General features: G+C 45.0%; 1 protein-coding gene across 1 annotated transcript in view; it reads left to right on the top strand.

Annotated features, from left to right (window-relative positions):
- Positions 1-25,731, top strand: part of CIB4 (calcium and integrin binding family member 4) — a 39,996-nt gene that overhangs the window by 2,992 nt on the left and 11,273 nt on the right. The window contains exons 2-3 of the mRNA XM_081855072.1: positions 2,333-2,367; positions 3,789-3,885. Of these exons, the coding sequence (XP_081711198.1) occupies positions 2,333-2,367; positions 3,789-3,885 (132 nt within the window). The remainder of the gene's footprint in view (positions 1-2,332; positions 2,368-3,788; positions 3,886-25,731) is intronic.

Raw genomic sequence — 25,731 nt, 5'->3', positions numbered from 1 at the left:
TGATTCTCGAATGAAGAAAGATTGCAGCATTTGAGACTTTAGAGAAAAGGCGAGTAAGAAGGTGACATGATAGAAGTTCATAAAATTAGGCATGACATGGAGGGAGTGGATAGATAAAAAATTCTCCCATAACACTTGGAACTTGTAGACATTCAATGAAGCTGAATGTTGAAAAATGCAGGACAGATACAGTTGTACCTTGGCTCCCGAACGCTGCAAACCTGGAAATGTCTGTTCCGGTTTGCGAACGTTCTTTGGAACCCGAACGTCCTGCAGCCAATCAGAAGCCGCGCTTTGCTTTCCAAACGTTTTGGAAGTCGAATGGGCTTTCGGAACGGATTCCGTTTGACTTCCAAGGTATGACTGTAAAAGGAAGGACTTATTCATGGCATGTGGAGTTAAACGATGGAACTCACTGCCACTGGAGGCAGGAATGACCACCAACCTATATGGTAATAATACTAATACTAATACTAATACTAATACTAATACTAATGATACTAAGAATATTTATACCACTCCCATCTGGCTGGGTTTCCCCAGCCACCCTGGGCAGCTCCCAACAGAATATTAGGTAAAGGTAAAGGGACCCCTGACCATTAGGACCAGTTGTGACCAACTCTGGGGTTGCGGCGCTCATCTCGCTTTACTGGCCGAGGGAGCCGGAGTGCAGCTTCCAGGTCATGTGGCCAGCAAGACTAAGCTGCTTCTGGCGAACCAGAGCAGCGCACGGAAACACCGTTTACCTTCCCGCCGAAGCGGTACTTGTTTATCTTCTTGCACTTTGACGTGCTTTTGAACTGCTAGGTTGGCCGGAACAGGGACCGAGCAACGGGAGCTCACCCCGTCACAGGGATTCAAACTACCGACCTTCTGATTGGCAAGTCCTAGGCTCAATGGTTTAACCCACAGCGCCACCCACGTCCCAACAGAATACTACAAACACAATTAACCAACAAACATTAAAAATTTCCCTATACCTTCAGATGTCTTCTAAATGTCAGACAGTGGTTTATTTCCTTTACATCTGATGGGAGGGCGTTCCACAGGGCGGGTGCCACCACCGAGAAGGCCCTTTGCCTGGTTCCCTGTAGCTTTGCTACTCACAGTGAGGGAACTGCCAGAAGGCCCTCGGAGCTGGACCTCAGTGTCCAGGCAGAACGACGTGGTGGAGATGACTACTAGCCACGATGCCTAAGCCCTGGATCCACAACTGGAGGCAGAAGTGCTTTGAAATCCCACCCACTCTGAAGACTTCAACAGGTATCCCATCATGTCCGCTGGCTTGGTTGTTTTTCATGTGATTAATAGCTGTACACAACTCTCATTGTTAAAACTGGCCTAGGACCCTCGTACCTACGGGACCGCCTCTCCTGGTATGTCCCACAGAGGACCTTACGGTCTTCAAACAAAAACATCTTGGAGGTCCCAGGCCACAGGGTGGTTAGGCTGGCCTCAACCAGAGCCAGGGCCTTTTTGGCCATGGCCCCGATCCAGTGGAAGACTCTGTCACAAGAGACCAGGGCCCTGCGGGACTTGACATCTTTCCACAGTGCCTGCAATACGGAGCTGTTCCGCCTGGCCTTTGGCCAGGGCACAGTCTGACCCTCTCTCTCCTGTAATCCTCACAGAACTCTAGCCCAATGGTTGCCATTAATTTGATTTTGAATTAATTTTAAAAAGAATTGATATTAGAATGCTGTGTTACTTTTATTGTTGTTAGCCACTCTGAGCCTGGCTTCGGCTGGGGAGGGCAGGATATAAATAAAATTTTATTATTTTATTATTATTATTATGGAAGACAATCTTACTGGGCTATGAGTGATTGCCAAAGAGGAGGAGGAGGAGGAGGAAGAGGAGGAGGAGGAGAAAGAAGAAGAAGAAGAAGAAGAAGGAGAAGAAGAAGAAGGAGGAGGAGGAGGAGGAGGAGGAGAAGAAGAAGAAGAAGAAGAAGAAGAAGAAGAAGAAGAAGAAGAAGAAGAAGAAGAAGCTTTTTTTTTTTTAGTCCCTTTTTAATGCATGGTCTCCCCAGCAAGCTCTCTGCAGTGCTACTAAACTGCAAATAGCCAACACTTCTAAATACCTGTAGCTAGAAATCACTGAAGGGGAGGGTGCTCTTATGCTCGAATCCTGCTTTTGGGTTTCCTATTGAGGGATGTTCTCTTGTTACCTTCTTATGTTCTTGCAATGTGTATTTTATAACATGAGCTGGGTGCTCATGTAAAGACATATAACAGTATTTTCTGCTCCTTCAGTATTTCTGCACCTACTGTACAATTCCTAATAAAAAGTTCAATATATGGTTCATGTTGTTGCATTCTCTCTCCTGCAGGTGCTGACATTTCTTACCAAGGGGGAGATCCTACGGTAGGTGCATCTCTATTTTGGCTCCTAGCTGCTCTCTGGTCCTGCTATTTATGCACAGGAATCTTGAGACCCCCTTCACCCCATACATTTAAACAGTGATGACTTTCCGCAAAGAATCCCGAGAATTGCAGTTTGTTAAGGGTACTGAGAGCTGTTAAAAAGGTAAAGGACCCCTGACCATTAAGTCTAGTCGTGGCCGACTCTGGGGTTGCGGCACTCATCTCGCTTTATTAGCCGAGGGAGCCGACGTACAGCTTCCGGGTCATGTGGCCAGCATGACCAAGCCGCTTCTGGTGAACCAGAGCAGCACATGGAAACACCGTTTACTTTCCCACTGAAGCGGTACCTATTTATCAACTTGCACTTTGACGTGCTTTCGAACTGCTAGGTTGGCAGGAGCAGGGATCGAGCAACGGGAGCTCACCCCGTCGCAGGGATTTAAACTGCCAACCTTCTGATCGGCAAGTCCTAGGCTCTGTGGTTTAACCCACAGGGCCACCCGTGACCCTTATTCCCCTTGCAGAGCTTTTTTAAAAATATAAATTTTTATTTGGTTTTACAAATTAATGTTTACATTCCAAATCACAAATAAAAACAGATACACAAGACTCTCTTGAATCTTTTGACTTCCCTCCACCGCTCCATGGGTTCCGTACTTGTCCTTCTTTATTGCATATTTTAAGTCACTCCAATTATTTGATTGTCCATTATATCCAAAGTCCTTGTTACATTACAAGTGTTATTTGAGTCCTCCTAAAAAGTGGGCTTCCCTGAGGCATCTCGTTGGGCCACTGTGAGAAAAGGATGCTATATTAGATGGTTGACTGGCCTGATCCAACAGGCCCTTCTTAAGCTATTATGGTACAGTGGTACCTTGGTTCTCATACTTAATCCATTCCGGAAGTCCGTTAAAAACCAAAGTGTTCCAAAATCAAGGAGGTGCTTTCCCATAGAAAGTAATGCAAAATGGATTAATCCTTTCCATTTAAAAACAACCCCTAAAACAACAATGCAACATGAATTTTACTATCTAACGAGACCATTGATCCATAAAATGAAAGCAACAAACAATGTACTGCAGTCACACCATCAATCAATCAATCAATCAATCAATCAGTAGCAGAACTGGGTTCCACACAGTCACAAAAACAAAACAAAAGGAGCTGCAAAAACAAAAACGCAAAATAAATATCAAATAACAATCAAAGCAGAAGTGTAGCACTCAAATTGGAAGTGTAACACTAAAAACGGAGCACATTCAGCTTCTGGAAAAAGCTCACAAACCGGAACACTTACTTCTGGGTTTGCAGTGTTTGGGTTCCAAGTTGTTTGAGAACCAAGGTACCACTGTATTTTCTTAAGGAGCCTTGATGGTGCAAGAGCAGCCCAGCCAACAGCCTGCCCTTTTCCTTCGCTTTCAGAATCTATGATGCTTTCTGCAGTGACTGCCCTCAAGGAAAGGATTATAGACAGGAGAAACTCACCTCAGATCAGGTCTCTACCTGGCCCCAGCTGAAGGTAAGCCTACCAGCGAGATGAGAGTGTGAGAGCCAGTGTGGTGTAGTGGTTAGAGTGGTGGACTCGTAATCTGGGGAACCTGGTTCACTTCCCTTCTCCTCCACCTGCAGCTGCTGGGTGACCTTGGGCCAGTCACACTCCTCTGAAGTCTCTCAGCCCAACTCACCCCACAGAGTGTTTGTTGTGGGGAGGAAGGGAAAGGAGATTGTTAGCCACTTTGAGACACCTCAGGGTAGTGATAAAGCGGGATATCAAATCAGATGTCAAGGAAATAAACAATTACCGTATTTTTTGCCCTATAGGACGCACCGGCCCATAGGACGCACCTAGTTTTTTTTTGGGGGGGGGAAATCAAGGAAAAAAAATTTATTTCCCCCCCAGGTTTGCGCAGCCATCCCCAAGCTAGAAGAGGGAGACAGAGCGCTCCGTCTCCCTCTTCTGCCTTCAGGGACAGCCTCTCTAGCCTCCGTGGGGCAGCGGCTTGCCCCGCTGCCCCCCGAGCTTGAGGGCTGGTGATGGGGAGAAGCAAGCTTGCTTCTCCCCCCCTCCAGCCTCCAGATCAAGTCGGGGAATAGCGGGGTGGCGGTGCTCCACCTCCCCGCTGTCCCCTGAGCTTTTGGGCTGCAGGCTGCTGCCCGCAAGCCTTGCGAGCCCGCGGGACCTCCCGCCAGGCTTGCAAGGCTTGCGGATAGCTTCCTGAAGCCTGCATTCGCCCCATAGGACGCACACACATTTCCCCTTCATTTTTGGAGGGGAAAAAGTGCGTCCTATAGGGTGAAAAATACGGTACCTGACATTCAGAAGACATCTGAAGGCAGCCTTGTTCAAGGAAGTTTTTAATGTGTGACATTTTAATGTATTTTTAATCTTTGTTGGAAGCCACCCAGAGTGGCTGGGGAAACCCAGCCAGATGGGCGGGGTACAAATAATAAATTATTATAATATTATTATTATTGAATCGCAGACATCATGCAATGTTTGCATTGGTTACAAAGCCTTCTTTTCACTTGCTGCCTCCCAACCCAAGCGCTCATGTGCGAACCCCAACTTCCTTCAAAAATCCAACACTTTTAATTAACTTGAAGCTCCCAGCCATCCTGGGGTGACTGCACAAATAAGAAGGAGCGTGTGCCTTCTTCTTAATGAACTCTCACTTCATTACTTTCTCCTCGGTGCACAGAGCAGCCCCGGAAGGCAATTTGGGGATGGGACAGGTCTGCTATGCAAACCTTTCCATTCATTTGCCCATCCTCTGAATTGGGACCTGGCATTTGCCTGCCCTGCTACAAACTGACCTCCTTGTAGATTCTCTGTATGTTGCAATGCACTCCTCGGACGTTTAAGCATATCAAAATAAGCTCTGAAAGGTGTACTTTTCAGAGGAAAATATACCTAGAAACGTGTCAGAAAAATAAAATTTTTTAAAAAGCTTTCGGAATGCAGATTTAAATGCAGATTTTTTTCTAAACTGATAGTTACAGGTAATAATAGTAATAATAATAATAATAATAATAATAATAATAATAATAATTTATTTATACCCCGTTCATCTGGCTGGGTTCCCCCACCATTCTGGGCGGCTCCCAACAGAATATTAAAAGCACAATAAAATATCAAACATTAAAAATTTCCCTAAACAGGGCTACCTTCAGATGTCTTCTAAAAGTCAGGTAGTTGTTTACAGTGGTACCTTGGGTTACATATACTTCAGGTTACAGACGCTTCAGGTTACAGACTCCGCTAACCCAGAAATAGTACCTCGGGTTGAGAACTTTGCTTCAGGATGAGAACAGAAATCGTGCTCCGGCGGCGCTGTGGAAGCAGCGGGAGGCCCCATTAGCTAAAGTGGTGCTTCAGGTTAAGAACAGTTTCAGGTTAAGAACGGACCTCCGCAACAAATTAAGTTCTTAACCAGAGGTACCATTGTATTTCCTTGACATCTGACGGGAGGGCGTTCCACAGGGCGGGTGCCACTACCAAGAAGGCCCTCTGCCTGGTTCCCTGTAATCTCATTTCTCGCATGGAGGAAACAGCCAGATGGAGGAAACAGCCAGAAGGCCCTCGGAGCTGGACCTCAGTGTCCGGGCTGAATGATGGGGGTGGAGACGCTCCTTCGGGTATACTGGACCGAGGCCGTTTAGGGCTTTCAAGGTCAGCACCAACACTTTGAATTGTGCTCGGAAACGTACTGGGAGCCAATGTAGGTCTTTCAAGACCGGTGTTATATGGTCTCGGCAGCTGCTCCCAGTCACCAGTCTAGCTGCTGCATTTTGGATTAGTTGCAGTTTCTGGGTCACCTTCAAAGGTAGCCCCACGTAGAGCGCATTGCAGTAGTCCAAGTGGGAGATAACCAGAGCATGCACCACTCTGGCCAGACAGTCGGTGACAGCGATGGGAGGAAGATGCCAAGTGGCGACGGCTCTGCCACTCAAACACCGCGACTGGTTTACCTCAGTGGCGTTTGATTAGCAGAGCCGCTGCCACTCGGCCTCTTCCTTCTGCCGCCATTGTCTTGGCTTTGCGGCTAGTTGCAGCTTCACGGTGTGGGCTGGATTTAGGACCCAGGTGGGCCTGATCCAGCCCGGGGGCCATAGTTTGCCGACCCCTGGAATAGAATCATAAAACTGTAGAGTTGGAAGGGACCCAAAAGGTCTTTATTATTATTTATTATATTTATTGAATTTATTCACCGCCCTATACCCAGAGGTACAATAAAAATCACAATATATAACATCAAAAATGAAAATAAGCCAAGGGTATAAGATGTCAAACAAAGGCCTGGTTAAAAAGGAACGTTTTTGCCTGGCGCCTAAAGGTGTATAATGAAGGTGCCAGGCAAATGTTCCCTGGGGAGAACATTCCACAGACGAGGAGCCACTGCAGAGAAGGCCCTGTTCTCGTGTTGTCACCCTCCAAATCTCTCGAGGAGGAGGCACGTGAAGGAGGGCCTCAGAAGATGATCTCAGGGTCTGGGTAGATTCATATAGCAAGAGGTGGTCCTTGAGGTATTGGGGTTCTGAGCCATTTAAGGCTTTATAGGTCAAAACCATCACTTTGAATTGGACCTGGAAACTAATCGGTAGCCAGTGGAGTTGGACCAGGATCTGTGTCATATGCTCAGACTGTCTTGCTCTGCTGAGCAATCTAGCTGCTGAATTTTGCACCAGCTGAAGTTTCTAGTCCACCCCTTGCAATGCAGTAGGTGGTTGTTCTGTCCCAGTCCCATGGGGTTCTAGCCCAAAAAGGACATCCTAGGCAAGGGATTTGGTTCAACATGACAAGCCAGGCAAGGAAAGCAAAGTCTCCAGAAACTTTTCTGCAGCATCAGGAAACGCAGGTGAACCTCTGCTAGGATGCAACACTCTCCCCCTCAAAAAAATAATGTTGTTGTTGTTTAGTTGTTTAGTCATGTCTGACTCTTTGTGACCCCCTAGACCAGAGCACTCCAGGCACTCCTGTCTTCCACTGCCTCCCGCAGTTTGGTCAAACTCATGCTGGTAGCTTCGAGAACACTGTCCCACCATCTCGTCCTATGTCGGTCCCCTTCTCCTTGTGCCCTCCATCTTTCCCAACATCAGGGTCTTTTCCAGGGAGTCTTCTCTTCTCATGAGGTGGCCAAAGTCTTGGAGCCTCAGCTTCAGGATCCGTCCTTCCAGTGAGCACTCAGGGCTGATTTCCTGAAGAATGGAGAGGTTGGATCTTTTTGCAGTCCATGGGACTCTCAAGAGTCTCCTCCAGCACCATAATTCAAAAGCATCCATTCTTCGGCGATCAGCCTTCTTTAGGGTCCAGCTCTCACTTCCATACATCACTACTGGGAAAACCATAGTTTTAACTATACGGACCTTTGTCGGCAAAATAATATCTTTGCATTTAAGGCAAGACTCCCCCCTGCAAGACAATAGCTGAGACGGCCGCAAAGGCAGTGCTAATTGCGCCTCCTGATCCACAACTCAGGCCTGTTTCACGAGAGCCCATGCAAGTCATGTTTAAAGATTCAGGCACTGCGGGGTTTAATTAAAACCCGGGAAATAAATATATTTAGCCACACTGTCAATTTGGATTACAGCGAGCATGTTTACATTTTTTTGCACATTTAATTAACGCTATTTGCATAGGAGGACGCAGGAGGAGGCGATCGGCATTTGTTGAAGCGGACTCCTCGCAACTGGGAAACGCAATCCCACTCCTCTGAAAATATCACAGGGCTGTGGTGATATTTCGGATAGCTGGTGCAAAGGGACAATTTAAAGCCGCCCCACCATGCACACACACACACACACACACACACACACACACACACACAGCACTCCAGAAACACCGTTGCTATGTCTTGATGGCACTTAAGAACCAAGAATGTTAGAACAAAAGAGGATTAGACAGATTCACAAAGGCAGCGATGCTTCTGAACCACAATTGCTGAAAACCTCACGAGGTGAGAGTTGAGAGTGTTTGAGTCCTGCTTGCCAGTTTCCCATTGAGGCATCTGGGTGGCCACTGTGAGAACAGGACACTGGACTAGCTGGGCCACAGAATTTTAGAATAGGAAGAGACCCCGAGGGTCATCTAGTCCCACCCTCTGCACTGCAGGAATCTCAGCTAAAGCAGCCATGAGAGATGGCCCTCCAACCTCTGCTGAAATCAGGGGTAGGCAACCTAAGGCCCGGGGGCTGCATCCAGCCAAATCACCTTCTTAATCCGGCCCTTGGACGTTCCAGGAATCAGCGTATTTTTACATGAGTAGAATGTGTCCTTTTATTTAAAATGCATCTCTGGGTTATTTGTGGGGCCTGCCTGGTGTTTTTACATGAGTAGAATGGTGCTGGAGGAGACTCTTGAGAGCCCCATGGACTGCAAGAAGATCAAACCTCTCCATTCTGAAGGAAATTCAGCCCTGAGTGCTCACTGGAAGGACAGATCCTGAAGCTGAGGCTCCAAGACTTTGGCCACCTCATGAGAAGAGGACACTCCCTAGAAAAGACCCTGATGTTGGGAAAGATGGAGGGCACAAGGAGAAGGAGATGACAGAGGACGAGATGGTGGGACAGTGTTCTCGAAGCTACCAGCATGAGTTTGACCAAACTGCGGGAGGCAGTGGAGGACAGGAGGGCCTGGCGTGCTCTGGTTCATGGGGTCACGAAGAGTCGGACATGACTAAACAACTAAACAACAAATAATGTGTCCTTTTATTTAAAATGCATCTCTGGGTTATTTGTGGGCATAGGAATTTGTTCATTTTTTCTCTTCAAAATATAGTCTGGCCCACCACATGGTCTGAGGGACAGTGGACCGGCCCCCTGCTGAAAAAGTTTGCTGACCCCTGCTTTAGGCCAGGGGTAGGCAAACTAAGGCCCGGGGGCCAGATCTCGCCCAATCGCCTTCTCAATCCGACCCGTGGACGGTCCGGGAATCAGTGTGTTTTTACATGAGTAGAATGTGTCCTTTTATTTAAAATACATCTCTGGGTTATTTGTGGGGCATAGGAATTCACTCATTTTTTTCATCAAAATATAGTCTGGCCCCCCACAAGGTCTGAGGAACAGTGGACCGGATCCCTGCTGAAAAAGTTTGCTGACCCCTCGCTTAAATACTTCCAAGGAAGGAGAGTCCACCAAAAAAGGTCCAGAGGGAGTTCGTTCCACTGTTGAACAGCTCTTGCCATCAGAAAGTTCTTCCTGGTGTTATTTGGGATCACTTTTATTGTAACTTAGGGATGCTGTGGGTTACACCACTGAGCCTAGGGCTTGGCGATCAGAAGGTTGGCGGTTTGAATCCCCATGACAGGGTGAGTTCCCGTTGCTCGGTCCCTGCTCCTGCCAACCTAGCAGTTCGAAAGAACGTCAAAGTACAAGTAGATAAATAGGTACCTTCCGATGGGAAGGTAAACGGCGTTTCCGTGCGCTGCTGCTCTGGTTTGCCAGAAGTGGCTTAGTCATGCTGGCCACATGACCCGGGAGCTGTACGCCGTCTCCCTTGGCCAATAAAGCGAGATGAGCACCGCAACCACAGAATTGGCCATGACTGGATCTAATGGTCAGGGGTCACTTTACCTTTATTGTAACTTGAAGCCATCGTTTTGGACTCTTCAGAGCAGGAGAAAACAAGCTTGTCCCCTCTTCCACGGGGCAGATATTTGAAGATGGCTCTCATTATCTTCTCTCAGTCTCCTTTTTCCCAGGCTCCTTCAACTGCTCCTCATCAGGCTTGGTTTCTAGACCCCTGGTCACCCTAGCTGCCCTCCTCTGCACACCTTGCCAATATCCTTCTTAAATTGTGGTGGACACAGGACTCCAGGTGGGGTCTGACCAAGGCAGAATAGAGCGGTAGTTTTATGTCACTTTGTGTGAGTGCCGTACTGTTGATGCAGCCTAGAGATATTTGATGCTGCCTCTGATAGCACAGAAGTGTGGGTCCATCTGAGGTCATCATGGGGGGTGTGAGACATTCGCTAAGCATCTGTAGCACCCGAAAACATTGCTGGCAGAAATAGCACCTTAATTTGGAGGCAGGGCAGAGGGGAGAGAGAGGGCTGCAATTGTTCTGCTTTTGCAGAGAGAGAAGAATGTCACCTTGTATTTGCAAAGCAACCGACACAAAAGAGAGTTTTCTTTTGTTGCACAGTTCAGAAGCCTTTAAGCTTGCCGCTTTCCAACCCAATGCTCGCTGCTGAATTTCTAAATAAGGATCACTGGGATGTTTTTGGCCACCGCTAAGAGACGTGGCTGTCAGGGAGAGAAATGATGGCACGCAGGGATGCTGAACATGGCTGGGATGATTAATTCCCCCTCCTCGAGGGCTGCCTTGCAAAGAGCTCCGTGAGAGATCCAGCAAGCGATGTTCGACATGGTGCCATTTGGCAACCGACAGCCTTGTCAGGATCCCTGCGCTGCACTATCAGGAAAGTGCCGCTGCGTTCGCTCAGATGCGCAGATAATCCCAGGGAGCTCTTGAGGAGCTGGCAAATTTAACTGTGCCGCTTACCACTGCCTTTGCCTTGCGGCTTCTGGAGGTTTCTGGCAGCACAGAGGGAGAGAGAAGGACATGAGAGCCTGCTGGATCATGTCCATGGCAGATCTCTAGCTCAGCATCCTGTTACATAAGAACTTGAGAAGAACTTGCAGGATTAGGCCCATGGATACCCTCAGTGATTGTTTTCGACCTCCATAGTTGGAGCCAGTGTGGTGTAGTGGTTAAGAGCGGTGGACTCGTAATCTGGTGAACTGGGTTCGATTCCCCGCTCCTCCACATGCAGCTGCTGGGTGACCTTGGGCCAGTCACACTTCTTTGAAGTCTCTCAGCCCCACTCACCTCACAGAGTGTTTGTTGTGGGGGAGGAAGGGAAAGGAGAATGTGAGCCGCTTTGAGACTCCTTCGGGTAGTGATAAAGCGGGATATCAAATCCAGACTAGTCGTCCTCCTCCTCCTCCTCCTCCTCTTCCTCCTCCTCCTCCTCCTCCTCCTCCTCCTCCTCCTCCTCTTCCTCCTCCTCCTCCTCCTCCTCCTCCTCCTCCTCCTCTCTTCTACAATTCTATGATTCTGCAATATGACATCTCTGCAATGACCTCAGATGGATCCACATTCCTGTGCAGTGGGAAAAGGCATTGGATCACTGACAGCTGAATAAACTAAATTGTATACTATTTATTTGTTGTTGTTTAGTCATTTAGTCGTGTCCGACTCTTCGTGACCCCATGGACCAGAGCATGCCAGGCACTCCTGTCTTCCACTGCCTCCCGCAGTTTGGTCAAACTAATGCTGGTAGCATGCCAGCACCAAACATATGCCTGTGCAAATCTGTGAGATGGAACCAAGCACAAAAGTGGGTGGAATATATCCCAGATGGGCGGGATATAAATAATAAATTATTATTATTATTACCCCAACTAAACATCAGGAATAATATTCTGAGAGCAAGAGCTGTTTGACAGCAGAACAGACGTCCTCAGACTCTCCATCATAGGTAAAGGTAAAGGGACCCCTGACCATTAGGTCCAGTTGTGGCCGACTCTGGGGTTGCGGCGCTCATCTCGCTTTATTGGCCAAGGGAGCCGGCGTACAGATTCCGGGTCATGTGGCCAACATGACTAAGCCGGTTCTGGCGAACCAGAGCAACGCACGGAAACACCGTTTACCTTCATGCCGGAGTGGTACTTATTTATCTACTTGCACTTTGACATGCTTTCGAACTGCTAGGTTGGCAGGAGCTGAGACAGAGCTACAGGAGCTCACCCCGTCACGGGGATTCGAACCACCGACCTTCTGATTGGCAAGTCCTAGGCTCCGTCATAGGAGGTTGTTAAACAGAGGTTGACTGACTATCCACTGGAGATTCTTTAGCTGAGATTCCTACAATGCAGGAGGTTAGACTAGATGAACATTTTGGGTCCCTTCCAACTCTGCCATTCTACAATTCTATTTATTAAAAAACAAGGAGCCCAAAGCCAGCCATCTATTTGTGTTTGTTGACACGGCTCGCGAGTGTCAAAAGGCGACACTGAAAATAGCTGGCTTCTGCGACGCAGCCTAATTAGGGAGGGAAGTTCAGTACAAAAGCAAGGAACATGCTTTGCAATGTTTTCAGAGAGGGAAACAGCCGCATCTTAATGAGCCTGCTTTTTTCGCTGCCGAATCCGGGCACAGTAATGGGCCAAACAGTGCCTGCTCTGAAAATTAGAGGTTGCGTTTTCCACAGGGCAGGTATAAATTTAAATCCTCAATCTGCGTATGGAGTGTCAGCCGGCTGAAGCCTTTGGAGGAGGAAGAAAGAGCAGGAGTCATCTAAATAACTGCCTGGCTTTTATTAATGTTGTTGTTGTTTAGTCGTTTAGTCGTGCCTGACTCTTCGTGACCCCCTGGACCAGAGCACGCCAGGCACTCCTGTCTTCCACTGCCTCCTGCAGTTTGGTCAAACTCATGCTGGTAGCTTTGAGAACACTGTCCCACCATCTTGTCCTCTGTCATCCCCTTCTCCTTCTGCCCTCCATCTTTCCCAACATCAGGGTCTTTTCCAGGGAGTCTTCTCTTTTCATGAGAGGGCCAAAGTACTGGAGCCTCAGCTTCAGGATCTGCCCTTCCAGTGAGCACTCAGGGCTGATCTCCTTCAGAATGGAGAGGTTTGATCTTCTTGCAGTCCATGGGACTCTCAAGAGTCTCCCCCAGCACCAGAATTCAAAAGCATCCATTCTTCGGCGATCAGCCTTCTTTATGGTCCAGCTCTCACTTCCATACATCACTACTGGGAAAACCAGAGCTTTAACTATACGGACCTTTGTCGACAAGGTGATGTCTCTGCTTTTTAAGATGCTGTCTAGGTTTGTCATTGCTTTTCTCCCAAGAAGCAGGCGTCTTTTAATTTGGTGACTGCTGTCCCCATCTGCAGTGATCATGGAGCCCAAGAAAGTAAAATCTCTCACTGCCTCCATTTCTTCCCCTTCTATTTGCCAGGAGGTGATGGGACCAGTGGCCATGATCTTCGTTTTTTTGATGTTGAGCTTCAGACCATATTTTGCGCTCTCCTCTTTCACCCTCATTAAAAGGTTCTTTAATTCCTCCTCACTTTCTGCCATCAAGGTTGTGTCATTTGCATATCTGAGGTTGCTGATATTTCTTCCAGCAATCTTAATTCTGGCTTGGGATTCATCCAGCCCAGCCTTTCGCATGATGAATTCTGCATATAAGTTAAATAAGCAGGGAGACAATATACAGTGGTGCCCCGCAAGACGAACGCCTCGCCAGACGGAAAATCCGCTAGACGAAAGGGTTTTCCGTTTTGGAGGCACTTCGCTAAACGAATTTCTCTATGGGGTTGTTTCGCAAGACGAAAAAACCGCTATACAAAGAGCCTCACGGAACGGATTCTTTTCGTCTTGCGAGGCACCACTGTACAGCCTTGTCACTAACAATAAAGTTTAGAAGAGGAGGAAATTCTAACTTTGTTTTTATTTATTATTATTAATTTCCAACACAAATTAAGAACAAAACAACACACACACATAAACCAACAAAAACAAAAAAACAAAAAAAAACACAAAAAAAAACACAAACAAACGCATACACATATCAAATTACAACATTACATTAAAGACTTCCCTCCATCACGGTTTGAGCTCTATTTTTACCTTATCTCCCTGCGGTTTCCTTTTACCATCTTTATCAATACCTCTCAGGCTTTATATTGTACCTACTGTAATTTTAATATTTCCTATATTTTTTTCTATATATGTAAAGAATTTATTCCAATCATTAATAAATTTAGCATTTTTCTGATGCCTGATCTTCTGTGTCATCCTTGCTAGCTCTATGTACTCAAATAACTTGGATTGCCATTCTCTAATAGTTGGAATATTGGGAGTTTTCCAGTTTTGCGCTAAAAGTAACCTGGCCGCTACCGTTGCATATTGGAACATGGTTTGGTCTTCTCGTCTTATCTCCTCCCCGACCATTCCTAAGAGGAAAGCTTCAGGTTTTTTAGGGAAGGTGTATTTCAATACTTTTTTTTAGTTCATCATAAATAAGTCCCCAAAACTTTTTCACTTCTCCACAGGCCCACCACATGTGAAAGAAGTCACCCTCTTTTGATTTGCATTTCCAGCAAATTTTGTCCCCGGTCTTATACATTTTTTCCAATTTCACAGGGGTTATATACCACCTGTACATCATTTTCTGTAAGTTTTCTCGGAGTCCAACACATGCTGTAATTTCATGTCCTTGTTCCAGAGTTTCACCCACCTATCAAATTCTAAGTTATATCCAAGGTCCATGGCCCATTTGATCATAACTTCCTTCACTTCTTCATCCTTGGTGTCCCAGTCTAGTAGTTGATTATACATTTTAGATAGGAGTTTGGAATTTCCTTCTATTATTTCCACCTGGTATCTGGACTTTTTCTCGCTCATCCCTATTTTTTTATGCTCATTCCATAACGCATTAATTTGATAGAATTGCAACCAAGTCGTTAATTTGTCTTTTATTTCCTCATAAGGTCTGAGTCTCCACCCTTTATCTGATCTTGTCAATAATTCCTCATAGGTCCATCTTTGACCTTCCATGTTAGTTTTTTTAATTGTGATGATATCAATTGGTGACAGCCACCATGGGGTGTCCTTTTCTATAAGTCTCTTATTTCTATTCCATACCTCGAGTAGCGCTCCTCTAAAGACATGGTTGGCAAATCCTTTATGTACTCTCTCCTAATCCTGCCACAAATACGCATGCCAACCGAATCTAGCATCAAATCCCTCCAAATCCAACAAATCCGTGTTTTTCAACGCAATCCAATCCTTGATCCAACACAAACATGAGGCCTCGTAGTATAGTTTCAGGTTCGGGACCGCGAACCCTCCCCTGTCTTTACGGTCTGTGAGTAGTTTGAATTTGATTCTTGCTCTTTACCCTGCCAGATAAATCTGGACAGGGTTTTCTGCCAATCTTTGAACAACTTCGTGCCCCTAATCACCGGGATGTTCTGAAATAAAAACAGCAGCCTTGGAAGAATGCTCATCTTAATTACTGCCATCCTCCCCGACCAGGAGAGTTTTAGCCGACTCCAGGTCTCCGAATCTTTTTTAATCTCTTTCCAGGTCTTTATGTAGTTATCTTCCACTAAGTTTATATTTTTCATAGTAATCCAAATACCTAGGTATTTCACCTTTTTCACCACCTTAATTCCCGTTTTTTGCTCAAGCTGGTTTCTTAGATCTTCAGATATATTCTTTGTTAACATCTTGGTTTTAGCCTTATTCAGTTTAAAGCCAGCCAGTTTCCCAAATTCTTCCAACAACTCCATGACTTTATCGATATGCTCTACTGGGTCTCTTAATGATATTACCAAGTCATCTGCGTAAGCTTTTAGTTTATATTCTTTCCCTCCTATACTAATTCCTTTTATTTCCGGGGTTTCCCTTATTTTATTTGTAATTACTTCTAACACCATAATAAACAGGAGAGGGGACAGGGGGCATCCCTGTCTTGTACCTTTCGAGATCTCAAACGAATTAGTTAAATTATTATTGATAATCAGCTTGGCTTTCTGACCCGAGTAAATTGCTCTTATACCCTCCATAAATGGCCCCTCCATTCCAACTCTCTGCATACATTTTAATAGGAACCGCCAGGATACGTTATCAAATGCCTTTTCAGCATCGATAAAGATTAGGGCTGCCGGGGTATCAATCTTAAGTTCCAAGTATTCGATAACATTTACTATATGTCTTACATTATCTTTTAAGTATCTATTTGGTAAAAATCCAGCTTGATCTTTGTGGATAGATTTTGATAGGTATTTTTTAAGCCTATTAGCCATTATTTCCGCAAAGATCTTATAGTCGTTATTGAGTAGTGATATCGGTCTATAATTTCTAATATCCAACTTATCCGACTCTGGTTTGGGAATTAACGTTATATAGGCCTCCTTCCAGGAGTTGGGTATCCTTCCTCCTTGTAGAGTGTTATTCATTACGTCACGAAGGACCGGAGCCAGATGTTCTTCTAAGACTTTATAGTATTTTTGTGACAGGCCATCCGGTCCTGGTGCTTTCCCTGGCTTCATTTTTTTAATTGCTTCTTTAACCTTGTCTGTTGTTATTAATTTATTTAAATATATTTTTTCTTCATCCGTCAGCTGTTCTCCTCTATTCCTCTCCAGATAATTTTCTATTTCTACTAGTTCTTCATCTTCCTTTTTGTAGAGATTTTCGTAAAATTGTAGGAATTTTTCCTCTATTTTACCGGGGTCTTCTAATATTTGCTCTTCTATTTTAATTTTGTTAATCACATTCTGGTTTTTCCTTTTTCTTAGTTGCCACACCAGTAGACGCCCCGTTTTGTTTGCAGATTCAAAATATTTTGGCTTCATTGATTTAATTCTCCATTCTACTTCTTGGCTTATTAGTGTCGAATATTCTGTCTGCAGCACTTTAGCAATTTGTTTAGTCCTCTCATCCCTTGGATCTACTGTTAGTTTTTCCTCACAGTCTCTTAATTGTTTAAGTATTTCGTCTTTCTTTGATTCTCTCAGTTTCCTTCTATAGTTGTTCTGTTGGATTAAAAATCCTCTTAACACTGCCTTACTCGCATCCCAAACTATATCAATTTTTGTTTCCTTATTCAGGTTTATATCAAAATATTCTTTCAGAGTGTTTTTAGCCTTTTCGATTATTTCATCAATTTCAAATAGGTATTCATTCATTCTCCATCTATATGGCCCCAATGATTTACCTTTTATTTCCAGCACAATTGGGTTGTGATCAGAGAAGGTTCTAGGTTGTATTTCACATTTCATTGTTCTTATCGATAGTTCTCTAGAAACCCATATCTGATCAATTCTACCCCAACTCTGATGGGGTTCTGAGAAATGCGTGAATTGTTTCACTCTTGGATTTTTATATCTCCAAATGTCAATTAGATCTAAGTTTACTTGGAGATTATCGAAAGCTTTTGGGAGTTTCCCTTGGTTCCCTTTCCTCTTTTTCTCATTTCTATCTAACTCTGGTGAGGGGACTCCATTCAAATCTCCAAGCAGGATTAATTTATGATTTTCTAGTTCTAATAGCACTTGTTCCAGTTTTTGAAAAAATTCCGCTTTGTTTGTATTGGGTGCATACACAGTCACTACGTTAAGTTTTTCCCCTTGGTAGTTAATTTGGACCCCCAAAATTCTTCCCTCGGTATCTTTACAAATTAATATTGGATCCCATTTCTCTTTCACGTAGATCACCAGCCCTCTCTTTTTATTTACGTCCGAATTAATGAATTCTACTCCTAACCTTTTGTTTATCAATATATGTTTGTGGTTTTTTTTGTCTACGTGTGTCTCTTGCCAGCAAATCACATCATAATTTTTATTCCTCACAACTTTCTCTATTTTATTCCTTTTTCATTCAAACCGTTTACATTCCAAGTCATAACATTCAATGGCATTGTTGACACAAAGGTCTATTTAATCCGTCAAAGTTTTCAAATTTATGTTTTGGGGCTTCCGTTCCCAGAGTAGTTTTCCTCTTCCTCCTCCTCACTTCCCACCACTCCCTCCTCCTTTTCTATTTCTTCTTCTTCCGCTTCGTTTCCTTCCTGTCTCTCCTGTCTCTCCTTCTTTCTTTTTCCCCCCTCTCTTGATCCCTCTCTATCTCTTATCCTGTCCTCTACCTTGCCAAGCTCTTTCTCATACCTTCTCAGAAATTTTTCCACCTCCTGGGTATCTGTCAGTTTAAATCTTTTGTCTTTGAAGAAAAAGGTAATCCCCTCCGGGAATTCCCATCTGTATTGTATATTATTTCTCCTCAGAACCCCGGCTATCTGTCTGTATCCTTCCCTTTTACGCAGAAGCCTAACTGGTATTTCTTTAAGTACAATAATTGGTCTATCATCAATTATCAATTTTTTATGATAGCTAGTTTTTAGTATTAGGTTCTTCATCTCGATTGAGTTTAGAATTACCAGACCCAAGGGGTTTTTTTGACCTGTGTTGCTGGGTTCTTGTTTTTACTCTAAAAGCATTCTCCATTGTGCCCGCCACCTCTTCCTCTTCCAGTTCTAGCCATTTAGCTAACTCCTTAGTCATCTTTTCTTTTATATTCTCTTTGGTTTCCTCCCCTATTCCTCTGAATTTAAGATGAAGTTGTTTCTGTCGCATTTCTGTCATCGCTAAATTATCCCATATTTGTTCCTGTGTTTTATTCATTTCTCTCATTTCTTCCTTTATCCTTTCTGTTTCTTTTTTCTGTTCTCTCATCTCTTTTTGAATTTTTTTGTTAGTTTCCTCACATATTTTTGATTTAACAGATAAATCTTGAATTTTAGCGGAGAGTTCTCCTACTGCTCCTTCTATCTTCCTATCTATTAATTCCTGTATTTCTCCCAATTTTTTTTCCATATGAGTTTCATTTTGTTTAAACTCCTCCTTAATTTTCAGCCATAGAATATCTAGATCTTTAATCTCTTCTTGTCGGGATAACTTTCTTTCACTTGGGGTCCCCCCCCCCCGCTTTTTTCCATCTTTTCCCCACATTGTGTCCCAGTTTTCACGTATTTTCTTTTATACAAATTCTCTCCCTTAGAGGGCTCACAATCTTTTCTCTTTCTTGTGTAGATTTTAACCTCTGTCCCCTCCAAGAGTATATAGGGGGTTATAAAACTATAGGTTATCCTATTCCCTTATCTAAACTGAATCTACAGGGGCGGATTTTAAGGATAAGTTATTACATTTTCAACTTTATCTATTAATCCTTTTTTAACTCAGAAGGTAAATGAATGTGGCACGAAGCCAGAAAGGGGTAAAGGGATATGTTGAAATTAGGTGTTTCCCCAGGGACGTTGAGGGGGTAGACACAACCGTAAATGGGGTTTAACCCACCGTTGAGTATATTCAAATATAGTGGAATATGACCCCTTGAAAAAAGGGTTCACATCTATGCTAAGTACTTAACTATATTGGATCAGATCAGGCATGTGGAGGATGTCTCTAGAGAGAATGAAAATATTACCTAAGTTATTTCACACAGGTTATTTTAAACTGTCCAAAATTAATCTCAGTATCTTCAATGTCTCCAATATGTCCAAAATCTTCAAGCACTTCGGCCACTTGGCGGCCTAATCCAACGTTAATAAGGATGGGTATGATTTAGGCAGAGAGTTCAGAATTGTTGTAAAAATGTCCAACACAGTCAATAAAGGTAAGTAACAGAGTTTGTTGTATATTAAGATTCCACTCTATATTGATTCAAACTCAGCTCCTCCTGTGTCCTAAAGTGGTATCCAGCGCTCAAACCCAGTTCAAATTCACATTCTCCCCCCCCCCCGAGTTGTAGCAAAGTCTGTCAGTTCAGTTACTAGACATCAAAGAAGGGGGCTGATGTCGTGCAGGTTGATGGTATCAAGGGAGGGAGAGAGAGGGAGAGAGAGGGGGAGGGATAGTATGTGGGATGGTGGGAGGGTAAAACACTCCTTAAAGTAACATTATAGTATCGCGCCCCCCCCCCCACTGTACTTAGCTCACAGTACTTTATTCAATGTATCCATGTTCAGCTCCAAAGGGCGTTCCAGAGAGTTTTCAACAAAATGTTCCCAGTAACGTTCGTGTTGGAAACCCACCTCTGTCTCTTTGTCTTTTCGTTTTTTCTTTTTCTCTCTCACCGCCGCTTTCTCCTACTTCTCTTTGCTGCGCCGCTTTCTCCTACTTCTCCCTTCAGCGCCGCTTTTAGCGCAGTCCCAGCCGCAGAACTCAATTGTAATTGTAATTCAACTATAGTTTGCAACAGTATCTATGTCTTTCCACGGAGGGAACAGGGCACACGGCAGAGGATAATTCAGCCAGGCATCTTCCTCGCTGGTTTGTAGCTAATAATTCGTTACTTTATAGTTAATAATTGATAACTTGTTGACCGGGGTGGAAAATACCCCGTCGTTCTGTACTCACTCAGTCAGGCTGTGGAGAAAAAGACCGAAGCGGCTACTTCCTTTTTTACGTCTGAGATTCTGTAGCCCGCGCCATTTTCTGCTCTCAACCGGATGAATTCCTTGCCAAAATCTTTAAACATCCACGGCTCCCCTCGCTTAAACTCCAATTTTTATAAATATTTTAGCTCACAACACGTAGGGGAGTCCGTTTTATCTTGTGGAGGTTCGTCGCTCTTTTTTCGGCAGAAGCTAGAGGCATCACAACACGGAGTCGCTCGCGGCTCCGTCCCGAGTCTTCCCCACAAGAAAAGAGAGAAAACCCAGTAGACAGCCAAACCGCTCCCACGCTGCCGGGAACCCTATCCCCCAGGGGTCTCCCCCCTGGGATTTTTGGGGGGCGCAGTGCCTATGCGGCTCCCCCAAGCCTCCGTGCTGCCCAGAAAACCCTTACAGGGGCTCTCTGCGCTTCTTCACCGACCGCGACCAAAACCAGAAGTCGGAAATTCTAACTTTGAAGTTTCATGTTGTGCGGATGCACCACAGATGAAACTGCTGGGGGAAGGGGAGCAGGATTTATTGATTTATTACATTTATATGTCAGCTTTTCTCCCAAACTGTTCAAAGTGGGGCACATGGTTCAGTGGTGCTGCTGAATGCGAGTGGCAGGAAACAACAGGAGTGGAACATCAGAGCATTAGGAGATCTTAGCTGCTGGATCAGCCCAGCATCCCATTCCCACAGTGGCCAGCAAGGTGCCTCATTTTGGGGAAACCCACAAGCAGGACCCAAACACAAGAGCCCTTTCCCCTTCTCTGCCATTTCCAGCAGCTGAGAAGCATCGCTGCCTCCAATTGCAGAGGCCGAGCCAAGCAAACACTCTTAGCAGCCATCGAGAGCCCTCTCCTCCTCCATGAATTTCTCCAATTATCTTTTAAAGCCATCTAGATGTAGGGACACGGGTGGCACTGTGGGTTAAACCACAGAGCCTAGGGCTTGCCGATCAGAAGGTCGGCGGTTCAAATCCCCACTCCCGTTGCTCGGTCCCTGCTCCTGCCCACCTAGCAGTTCAAAAGCACATCAAAGTGCAAGTAGATAAATAGGTACCGCTCCAGCAGGAAGGTAAACAGCATTTCCGTGCGCTGCTCTGGTTCACCAGAAGCGGCTTAGTCTTGCTGGCCACATGACCCGGAAGATGTACGCCGGCTCCCTCAGCCAATAAAGTGAGATGAGCGCCGCAACCCCAGAGTCGGTCACGACTGGACCTAACAGGCAGGGGTCCCTTTACCTTTACCTAGGTGTTGGCATCTAGATCCCCTTCATGGATCACTGCCTTGCCGTGGCAAAGGGGCTTGAAGCTATGAGCCATGCCATGCAGGGCTACCCAAGATGGAGAGGTCAGAGTGGAGAGTTTTGACCAAACGTGATCCACCTGGAGCAGGAACCAGCAAGCCACTCCAGTATCCCTGCCAAGAAAACTCCATGGACAAAGACAATGAGTGCTCACGGGAAGGACAGATCGTGCAGCTGAGGCTCCAAGACTTTGGCCACCTCATGAGAAGAGAAGACTCTCTGGAAAAGACCCTGATGTTGGGAAAGATGGAGGGCACAAGGAGAAGGGGACGACAGAGGACGAGATGGTTGGACAGTGTTCTTGAAGCTATGAAGATGAGTTTGACCAAACTGCGGGAGGCAGTGGAAGACAGGAGGGCCTGGCGTGCTCTGGTCCAGGGGGTCACAAAGAGTCGGACATGACTCAACAACAACAGGGCGAGGCTGTGACCTGGATTCAGGAATTAAGTATTTATCATCACAAAAGAATGGTCAGGCTGTCCACGTAAACCCATTAACAGCTACGCAAACCCATCAACAGATTTCCTGCCAGACAGGAATCTGTTGTAGACCGCCCCTTCTGTGATGTATGTGTGATGTATTGAGGGGTGGTCAATCAATGTTACGTTATGAATTGATGTTGGTTTGTTTTCCGTTTGTTTTCTTTTTTTATGTGTTGCTTTGTCTTTATTCTTTTGTTGTTGTTCGTTTGTATGTTTTTGTTCCTTCACTTTGTATGTTTTTGTCTTAAAAAAGAACTTAATAAAAAGAATTAATAAAAAAAAGAGGGGTGGTCTTGTGCTCCAGGGTGGGCAATTTAAAATGTCTATATAAGGGCTTGTGTGCCATTGTTCAGGGTCGCTCCTGTCCCTGCGTGTGGTTGTGAGGACCCTGTTGCAACAGTTTAGTAAAGATCAGGCTTACTAACTGCTTTGCTTCTCAATATTCTCTGCTTGGCCTCTGTTATTTTTCTCCTACCAATAGGGAACCTACAAAAGGACTCTATATGAGCTCTTGGGTACCCCATAAGGGAAAAGGAGCAGCTGTTTTTTTTTACAACATGACTGTGTGCTGCATGTGCTGTCATGGATGCTTAAGCTGAGATTCCTGCATTGCAGAGGGTTGGACTCTACGATTTTATGAAGCCCTTCCTTTCATCTGTCCCTAATCTTCCTGCACTCAGGATGCCCACAAATTGAAGAGCCTTCTGGCGGTTCCCTCACTGCAAGAAGCCAAGTTACAGGGAACCAGGCAGAAGGCCTTCTCAGTGGTGGCACCCGCCCTGTGGAACGCCCTCCCACCAGATGTCAAACAGAAGAACAACTACCAGACTTTTAGAAGACATCTGAAGGCAGCCCTGTTCGGGAAGCTTTTAATGTTTGCATTACTGTATTTTAATATTTTGTTGGAAGCCACCCAGAGTGGCTGGGGAAGCCCAGCCAGATGGGCGGGGTATAAATAAATAAATAAATAATAAATAATAATAATAATAATAATAATAATAATAATAATAATAATGATAGTAATAATAATTTCTGAGCATCTCATCACCCCCATCCCTTTAGACTGCTATGGTTTAACAATTTTGCATTTATTGAATTATCGTTATCTCCCCTGAACTCTCTCTTCCCCAAGTGTGGTTTTCCAAAACTTCACTTAAAACCTGTTCCTTTTAAAAAGATAAAGTAGGAACAGGCCATTCCTCACCTCCGAATTATTTTGTTCAGCAGCTCCCTGGAGAGCCCCTCTTGTCTGTCCCCACCCCCAGGACTGAAAAACACAAACTCTCCCTATTTCAAGGTCCCTTCTGTAGCCATTTCAGCCCACCTCCCTGCCTCTGTACTTAAATGAAGACTTTCCCCTGCAGGCAAAAAGCCATTTCCTCGGAATACCAAATGCAGAACTTTGCATTGATCAAATGGGCCGAGAGAGCTTCTGCGACAGCTTTTTGGAATGCAGCCTCTGCTCTGGCGAATAGCTTCTTCTCTTTTTCTCATCAGGAGTTGGATCTGAACCGTCGCCAGTCTCTCCAGTAGGGCGAGGATTTTCATCTCAATTGCAAGTCACTTAGCAACACTGGGCTGGAGATTTAAAAACTGTTGAAAGTCAACCGGTTTTCTTCTTCTTTTTCTTAAAAATTTTTAAAATTTTTTAAAAAGGCTCCTTACAGACTCTGGGTTCGGGATGTTGCAGAGATCTGTTTAAAAAAGCAAAACGGTTCTGGAAATTCCCACAAGTCTCATGTTTGTTAGAGGGCAGGAATGGAAATCAGGGAAGGAAATGAAAGCATCACTATCGTTTTTTAAGTGCGCAAAAGTTAGGCAAGTTATTTATTTTTTGTGTAACATGTTATTTATTCATTTGCTGCATTTACTTTTCCTAATATAATTTTTTATTAATTTTTTAACATATCATTTTCGAAAGTAATTAAACATACTTTTACATCTTATTCATTTTTTGACTTCCATCAATCCTGTCTGTAAATTTTCCAATCTAATCTCTTAGTATGCATTTCTTACTCTCCCTATTACATTTAAATCTCATAACTAGTATCTCTATTCTTTGCCTGCTTTGTAACGTTTCGTATATTTCTCCTTACGAAACTTCTTGTAGTCCTACTAGCGTAATTTGTTGATTACAATAGCTCTTGAGATAGTTCATGTACTTCTTCCAATCTTCTGTAAATCTCTGGTCCCGCAGGTTTCGAATCCTTCCTGTCATTTTATCCAATTCTGCAGAGTTCATTAATTTCGTCTGCCATTCTTTCTTACATCAGAATTTCCATTTGCTGCATTTACATCCCCACTGCTAATAATAATAATAATATTTATACCCCAGTCTTGATTGTAAAACCCTGCTTCATGGTAAAGACAAAACAAAACCTTAAAGCGGTACCTATTTATCTACTTGCACTTTGATGTGCTTTCGATCTGCTAGGTTTGCAAGAGCAGGGACCGAGCAAGGGGAGCTCACCCCATCGCGAGGATTCGAACCACTGACCTTCTGATCGACAAGTCCTAGGCTCTGTGGTTTAAGGGTACATGGTTTTATTTGCAGCCTGAGCATAGGATGGAGGGGCTCGCAGTAGTAACGTCCCAAGAGATCATGCTTCTGTGTATCTGGCTTTCAGCCTGCTACCAGCTCAGCTCACACCCCAAAACTCTGGCTTTTGTTCTCCTACCTGGCAGTTGTTGAAAAACGCCCTGGGGGTGCCTGCAAGCCCCTGAAACTCTGAGCATCCTCCAGTATGCGCAGCCCTGGAAAAGGCATTCTCCCCTCTTCTCTAGTGCGCTCAGCGATATATACCAGCTGGTATATGCACACTAATCTTCCGGCAAACACAGTAAGAAGAGTGAGACATTGTATATCTAATCTACTATTTATTTGCACACTATGTACAGACAAAGGTGGGACGCGGGTGGCGCTGTGGGTTAAACCACAGAGCCTAGGACTTGCCGATCAGAAGGTCGGCAGTTCGAATCCCCACGATGGGATGAGCTCCCGTTGCTTGGTCCCAGCTCCTGCCAACCTAGCAGTTCGAAAGCATGAAGTGCAAGTAGATAAACCTTTCAGCGGGAAGGTAAACGGCGTTTCCGTGTGCTGCTCTGGTTCACCAGAAGTGGCTTAATCATGCTGGCCACATGACCCGGAAGCTGTATGCCGGCTCCCTCGGCCAATAAAGCGAGATGAGCACCGCAACCCCAGAGTCGGCCACGACTGGACCTAATGGTCAGGGGTCCCTTTACCTTTACCTTTATAAGCACATTAATCTTCTGGCAAAACACAGCAAGAAAAGCGAAACATCGTAGATCTAATTTACTTTTTATTTACACACTATGTACAGACAAAGGCATAATGGCATCCGTTCTCTTCAGCCCCGAGAGAACAAAAACAGTACAAGTAAAAGTGAAAGGACATTATTACAGCGGAAGAAATAAGACCAGCGGCGTAGCGTGGGTTGTCAGCACCTGGGGCAAGGCAAGTAATTTGCGCCCCCTAACCCGGGGCAAGGCAAGTAATTTGCGCCCCTAACTCCTAATCTGCCGCCGCTGCCAGCTTCTTCTTGCTGCTGCCTGGGCTGGTCGGGTGTGGTTCTCTCCCCCGCTCAGCGCTGCGCTGGGCGAC

Source organism: Podarcis erhardii (genome assembly GCF_964252035.2).
Source record: "Podarcis erhardii genome assembly, chromosome: 3".
Taxonomy (NCBI): Eukaryota; Metazoa; Chordata; class Lepidosauria; order Squamata; family Lacertidae; genus Podarcis; species Podarcis erhardii.
This window is presented reverse-complemented; position numbering and strand designations above follow the sequence as displayed.